Genomic DNA, 7,320 nt, shown 5'->3' with positions numbered 1-7,320 from the left:
CAGTATCTCCTTTCTCCCACCCACACTCTTGGAAGGTGGAAGAGTGGGTCATCTCCTCCAGCAGGCTGGGGTCGGGGCCAACCCCATCCCCTCTTGTAGTTCACATTCCCGCTCCGTCAGCCCCAACCCTGTAGCGGAGGAATGCAGGGGGGCGGGAGGAACCCGGGAAACGTGGGAGGTGCAAAGTGCCTTGCTATCTGCCAGCGGGGACGGGCACTTGACCCTCCCCTCTGCCAGCTGGTGTAGGATGGTCACCCAGAAACTCCCCTCATGCTGCCATCAAGCTCCCCCATAGCCCTTTGTGACGAGATCAGAGGGAATGGGGACCGGCAGTGATCTGGGGTGCCACGGGGCTTGGGGCGCGAGCAGGAAGGGAAGGGGCTTGTGCATCTCACTCCAAAGTGGGAGTGGTGGGGAGGGGGAAGAGAGGGGAGCCCTGGGCCCCGCTGCCAGGCTGGTCCTGAGCCAGGATCAGGGAGGGAGAAGGCGCCAGGGAAACTGGAGATAAGGTGAGAATTTCACGCATGCAGTCAGGAGTGGCCTTTGACCAGAGAGCGAGAAGAAGAAGCCAGTCAGAAGCAATGAGGGGAGTGGGGCGGAGAGCCGAGGAACCGGGCGGGAGCGGGGGCAAGGCCCAGGCAGGCAGGCAGGCAGCCCTACTGACGTCAAACACGATTTATTCTGAGTGGGAATCTCTGCTGCCGCGGGGGCCGGGGCGGAGGGTGACCCCACGGGGCAGGGTGCTCCGTACACGCAGGGAGTGGGGGCGGACAGCGAACCCAAGGGGAAGAACGCTCATAGACAAGGGTTGAGGGTGGACCTTGGCTGTCATGAGCACAGCAACACGCGTGGATGGCAACGGGGTCTGGCCAGGGGGCAAACCCTGACCGTCACTGCAGCTGCAGGCGAGAGGCAGGGCCGCGTCTCTCTGGGGAAGATGGGAGGCCCTAACTCCGGTTTCCCTAGGTATCGCTCCTAGTCCCAGGAATGGGTGTGGGGAGGGAAGCGAGGCGGCCATCACCCCTCGGGCCCAGTGGTCCCCACAGGTGCACGTGCACACACAAACACACACACACACACACACAGTCACAGATACAGTCAGAGCTATAAGCCCCCGGGGAGGGGAAGGGTGGGGCAGGTGGGTACGAGGGGAGGTTCACTCGTCAAACTTCCCCTCTCGGATGCAGTCGAAGGAGAAGGGGAGGAACTTGAAGCCGGTGCCGGTGTAGAACTTGTTCTGGAACTCGACCCTGGAGAGAGGGAGGAGAGAGGAGAGGACAGACTGTGAGCCCACTGTTGGGTAGGGACTGTCTCTATATGTTGCCAACTTGTACTTCCCAAGCGCTTAGTACAGTGCTCTGCACACAGTAAGCGCTCAATAAATACGATTGATTGACAGAGCCCATTCGCTTCAGCTTTGTCTTGGTCAGCTCTGCAAAGTCCTGTCCCATCCCGGGGCAGCCACTGCCAAGGGTCAAGTCCTGTGCCGCCAGCCCCCTGCCCTGAGAAGCAGTGAAAACTGCCTAAACCTGCAGCAGCCTGGAGCCATCGCCTTAAGGAGTACTGGGGTCCACCAGAAACCCCTGGGCCTCCTGCTCCTCGGGGAGGAGGAACCAAAAACGGGAAGCCAAGTCAAGGCCCAGAGCGGGGCGGAGGGGAAGTGAAGGGGGGGGGCGGGGGGAAGGGGTTCGGAGGTCAGCCCGGCCTGGGCCCTGCAGCAACCAGATCGAGCAAGAATGAAGCTGGCTGGTTTCCCTCTATAAACGGCCCCCAGAGTATCGCCAAATATGGACCGAAAAGCAGATTCCAAGGAGCGGCGGCTCTGGCGGCCTCCTGCCCTCTGCCCCCTCCACCCTGGGCAGGAGAGCCGCCCGCAGATAGGCCTGGCTGGCGGGGCGGGGGGGGCGAGGAGGGGCCTGAGGGCTCTCCCCAAGGCCTGGGGGCAGCTGGGCCCCTCACTCCCTGCTCAGGAATCCGGGGGTGGGGGCGGGCAGGCAGGATTTCCACGTGGGCGTGGGGACAGCTTGTGCTTCCCCGGCATTTGGCACGGATGTAGCCGAGGCTCACGTGTTCGACGGCCGGGGACCGGCCCGGGACCGGCCCGCCCCGCCCCAGCACAGACCACATACAAATTTCCTTAAGTGGCCTGGACCTAGCACCCCGAGGCCAGGCAGGGAGGGGATCCCCTCCAGAGGGTGCTTGCTGCAGGTTTCGGGGGCGCGGTGGGACTCCACCGGGGAGAAGGCCCTTTGGGGCTCCTTTGGCCTCCAGCCCAGGAAAAGGGGAGGGGGCAGCCCATGGTGAGCCAGCAGGGTGGGGTCCTGCAGTCAATCTTTCCACTGGCTCCAGGCCACGGGTCGAGATGGCTGCTCCGCTCCCTGGAAAGGCTCCAGCCATCCCCCAGCCCCCAACTCCCAGGAATCTGGGGCTCGCTCCCAACCAGCTCCTCTCCCAGGCCCACCCGCTCTGCAGTTGCCCAGGCCTTCCTGCTTTGGGGGGTGGAGGAGGGAGAAGATAACCACGGGGAGCACTTGTAAGGAGTAGGTGAGGGCCCCAACAGGGTGGGTTTGGTTGTGGGCCCCCTGAGAGGTCTGGCCAGACAGCCCCACCTCCGGCCCCAGGGAGAGAACAGGCTCTTTTACAGCAACCAGACCTTGCCTGGTCACTGAGCCTATGGGAGGTGCCAGGAGCAGGAAGTGCCAGGAAGGGATGAGGGGCCGGGGGGAAAAATGTGACCACAAGTAACTGCTAAAGCATGCAGTTGACGCAAATTTCAGGCTCAGCTCAGGGGTCTCCCTCAACCCTCCCCCTCTTTGCCCCCAGATGTTGGGCCAGGACCACAGAAGAGGTGGGCAAGGAAGATGGGGAGGTCCCCACCACCCTCACCCTGCCACAGGAGCATAAAACAGACTGGGTCTCTGGGAGCAGAGCCTTGGGGATGGCTGGGGCGGGCTGGACTGGCAGGATGAGCCAGCCTGGGGGCCAGGGCCGAGTGGCAGGGGAACGAGGCTGCGCTCGCTATAAACTGGGTCGAAGAACCCAACACCGACGCTCCCGCCACGTTCAGCGGGAGCAGCTGCTCCGCGCTCTGTACATGCCGGCCACGGCCTGGCACGCCCAGGCCCCCTTGAAATTCCGGAAACATGTACCACCACCATTAGCTCCAGGCTGCAGTCCGCTGGGGGTGAGTAGGGGGAGGCCACTGGTGGGGCCCATCAGGCTCAGCCTCCAGCCCCATCGTACCCCTCACTCGCACCAGGCTCTGGGCCCCTTTCAGGGGCCGTCTGGCTGGGTCAGAAGAAACCACATGGCTCCAGGCCCCCAGGGGAAGAATCAGTAATCGAGACCCCCGGGGCTCTGCCCTCCATGCCCTGCTCGGGGATGGGATGGAGGGGGTGCAAGTGGGGAAAGGTGTCAGACTCCAGCCGGGCGGGAGAAGCTGGCTGGTGAGGGCCAGCGAGGGGGAGGAAATGTGAGTCACAGCAGCAGGGAGCAATCCAGTGTTACTCAGAAATTCCCCTGCCACACAGCACCACCGCTGCAGGAAGGAGGGAGGGAGGGAGTGTGAGAGAGGCCGACACGCCAATGGGGCCAGAGGTGGGGTGGCCACAGATTGCTGCTTGGCTCCTGACCCCCTAAGCCTGCCGCCCAGGGGAGGGCTGGCTGAGGGGAGGCAGGGGCGGGGGTGCCACTTTGGCAGAAGGTCAACTGGATCGGGTGGAACAGAGAAGTGCGGCCTGGGGGTGCCAAGGCCCCAGATCCTGGTCCGAGGGGCAGTGACCTCACACTAGGGGCTGCTCCCCCATTCCCCAGCCCGTGGCAGCCCTCAGGGCTCCCTCCCTGCTCAGCCACAGTGCTCACTACTCCAACCCACCACCAAAACCCCAGGGTGGTCCAAGAGCAGGGACCCCTGCAACGCCACCTCCCCACCTCCCGCCCTGGAAAACACATTTAGTGGGGCAGAAAGAGGGGGTTGGGCGTGCTAGGGCTCTGTCTCGCCCACCAGCATCCACTGGGCAGAACTGGGAGACGTGCCCTTCCCCCCGTCCACCCAGATCCCAGCAGCCCCCAGCAAGAGGGGGCACCACCCGGGGCCCTGCGGCCCCTGGGGAGACTCACCAGTGCAGCCTCAGAGCGTGCAGGAAGGCCGACAGGCCCTCCATGATCAGCAGGATGGCGATGGTCAGCCCGGCAAAGGCCGCGAAGATGACGAAGAGCCCAAAGCCGCCCGCCAGGCTGTTGATGCTGAGGCCGATGTGGATGACCATGGTCCACAGCACCTCAGACAGCTCTGCGGGGGGCAAGAAGGGGGACCCATCAGCCTGGTGAGGGCTGAGCCCACTGTTGGGTAGGGACTGTCTCTATATGTTGCCAACTTGTACTTCCCAAGCGCTTAGTACAGTGCTCTGCACACAGTAAGCGCTCAATAAATACAATTGATTGATTGATTGATTGCAGGACAGAAATCTAGAACTGCAGGTGTGCCCCTGCCTAGACGGTGACCTCACTGTGGGCTGGGATTGTCACCGTTCATTGTCGCACTGTACTTTCCCAAGCGCTTAGTACAGTGCTCTGCACATGGTGAGCATTTAATAAATACGACTGACTGAATGAACGAATTTGGGACACCACCTCAGCAGCGGAGCCTGGGTGCAAATCCAAATTCTTCACTGGCCTGACGGAGGGTGGGAGGGCAGAGGGGGCATGCACAGAGAGGCAGATAGACAAACTCGCACACAACCCTTCAGTTTTCGGACGACTCTGCTGCCAGTGAGAACACTGCATCTCTGACTGTGAGGATCCAGATGAGCCCCTCTTACTCACTACCCATGAGAATGCACCTTTCTGCTCCCCTGCCCCTCAGGCGAGCTGGGGCAGCAGTGGTTAGGAGGGGGAAGCTCTGCCCTACTGTCGGCAAGACCTGCCCTTGTGTTGTTTTTGCAAGAGTGGTGAGGGTTTGCGCCGAGCCATCCACACTCCCACCTTCGCTGCATCTCTCCCCAGGCTGAGTGCGTGGCAGCATTCATCCCACCATCCACCATCCCAAATTCAGCTGATCGATCGCCCCTTGGGAGGGGAGAGAAGGGAGAAGCCCAGCCAGAGGCCCCCGCTCTCCCCAGATCCTGCCAGGAGGCATCAGAGAGCTTTCTCCCTGTGGAGGTGCAGTTGCAATGGCAATGATACTTCCCGAGCATCCGCAGTTTGCAATAGATTGGGCTAAGTGCTTGGAAAAGTATAGCAGAAAGCTCCCTGCCCACAAGGAGCTTACACACAAATAGGGCAATCCCAATAGATGGATTTGACAACTGACACCAGTGCTGAGGTGGGCACAAATGAACACACGAAGCATCGGCGGTGAGGGCGGAGGGCGCTCCGGTGGTGTCTGAGCGGGACGTCTGGGTGCTCCCGCCCCCCGAGCCGCTCCTCTTACTCACGGGCGTGGGCCAGGCTGAGGGCCCAGAGGCGCAGGTAGGAGGCCGTGTTGGAGATGCAGCCCAGGCAGTACTCGATGGTGTGGATGGCCTGGTGCACCATGGTGTCGCCAAAGTCAAACTGTGGGGACCAAGCAAAGGAGGGGGCATGGGCGCTCTGGGTCTGTCGGGTGGAGACCGGCAGACCCGCTGCTGGATGCTCACCTCCATGGGTTCCCATCTGCTGGAAGATCCACCCCTTCCCCTTCTCTCCCGCCTGAGTGAAGGGTGGCCCGTACAGGGGGCTGCCCGGGCCACCCTCAGGCCCTGGGGAGGACCCCCACGCTGTGGCAGTGACAGTCTGAGAGCTCCCTTCCTCCACCCACCGCTATGGATAAAGTCTCTCTAGGGAACTGTGCTATTGCCCACCAGAATGTTTTTCTTTCTTCCTTACCATTGCCTTTAAAACACCCAAACTGCTCACCCCCTCCTACCTCATCTCATCCTCACTGACCTACTAAAGTCCAGCTTGCACTCTCTGCTCCTCTAATGCCAGCTTGCTCAATGGGCCCCCACCTCGTCTATCTCACCGCCGACCTCTTTGCTACATCCTCGCTCTGGCCTGGAACTCCCTCCCGCTTCCAAAAACATCAGACCACTACCACTCTCCCCACCTTCAAAGCCTCACTGAGGTCATATCTCCTCCAGGAACCCTTCCCCGACTAAGCTCTTTTTCTCCTGGCTCCCTCTCCCTTCTGCATCGTCTAGGTCCTTTGGGCACTTGGTATTCATCCCGCCCTCAGCCCCACAGCACTTATGTACCTACCCATAATTTATGTTAATATGTTTTCTTTTGTTGTCCGTCTCCCCGTTCTAGACTGTGAGCCCGCTGTTGGGTAGGGACCGTCTCTATATGTTGCCAACTTGTACTTCCCAAGCGCTTAGTACAGTGCTCTGCACACAGTAAGTGCTCAATACGATTGAATGAATGAATGTCCGCCTTTCCCTATAGACTATAAGCTTGTTATCCCAAGCCCTTAGTACAGTGCTCTGCTCACAGCAGTGCTCAATAAATACCATTGATTGATTGGTTCTTTCCTGACCCCCACTAACTCAGTAACTGCAGGCCTGAATGAATGGGGAGGGAGGCTGGGTTTTGGGGCACCGATTTCCATCAGCAGAGGCCCATGCAGGCAAGGGGAAGGAAGGGTCCTGCTTGCTCCCACCCTGGGATCTGGGACACCAACAGCCCTCCACACCATTTTCCTTGAGCTAAACCACTCCGTGGGGAGGCAGAGGTCCAGCCTGCTTTCGCCACTGGTTTTCTGATTTGGTCTGGAGACATCACCTTTTGAACTCTCCTAGGGAGCGCGATTGGGGCTGAGGTTGGTCGAGTCCCAGACCAGGGACCACGGGCTCACGGGACCTTCTGGGCTTCTCAAGTCCAGAGAACGCAGCAACCTTGCTGGACCCAAGCACCAGTGGGAGGGGTCCTCTTGGGCATCCCCTGGGGGTGCCAGGCCCCATCTTTGGAGGGATTCACCAGGAGGCCTGGATTGGGTCTTCCTGGCCTCTGCTCCCTGTCCAGGAGGCCAGCTCGCACACTGCCCCCTCTAACATCAACTTACTCACTGGACTTGAGCTCATCTCTCTTGTGATGACCCCTTGCTCACATTTTCCCTCCTGCCAGGAATTTCCTTCCCCTTCACATCAGCTGGACCAGCATGCTTCCCAATTTCCAAGCCTGACTAAAATCAACTCTCTTCTAGGAAGCCGTCTCTAACTTCTCAACTTCCTCTTCTCCCTCCCTCCTGTGTCACCTATGCACTTGGGTCCAAACCCCCTAAGCATTCATCCCACCCTGGCACTTGTCTGCTTCCCTTGTCTATTTTAGTAGTTGCCTCCTCTG

General features: G+C 60.5%; 1 protein-coding gene across 8 annotated transcripts in view; it reads right to left on the bottom strand.

Moving 5' to 3' along the window:
- Positions 1 to 657: 657 nt before the first annotated feature.
- The window catches only part of ATP6V0A1 (ATPase H+ transporting V0 subunit a1), a 44,482-nt gene continuing 37,819 nt past the window's right edge, over positions 658 to 7,320 (bottom strand). For all 8 annotated transcript variants that reach the window (XM_038754888.1, XM_038754890.1, XM_038754892.1 and 5 more), the window contains 3 exons: positions 5,436 to 5,553; positions 4,120 to 4,291; positions 658 to 1,250 (listed from right to left, as the gene is read on the bottom strand). In XM_038754888.1, the coding sequence (XP_038610816.1) occupies positions 1,157 to 1,250; positions 4,120 to 4,291; positions 5,436 to 5,553 (384 nt within the window). In that variant the 3' untranslated portion in view covers positions 658 to 1,156. The remainder of the gene's footprint in view (positions 1,251 to 4,119; positions 4,292 to 5,435; positions 5,554 to 7,320) is intronic.

This window comes from Tachyglossus aculeatus, chromosome 11 (genome assembly GCF_015852505.1).
Source record: "Tachyglossus aculeatus isolate mTacAcu1 chromosome 11, mTacAcu1.pri, whole genome shotgun sequence".
NCBI classification, from domain to species: Eukaryota; Metazoa; Chordata; class Mammalia; order Monotremata; family Tachyglossidae; genus Tachyglossus; species Tachyglossus aculeatus.
Note: the sequence above shows the minus strand (reverse complement) of the source record. Positions and strands in the feature narration are given on the sequence as shown.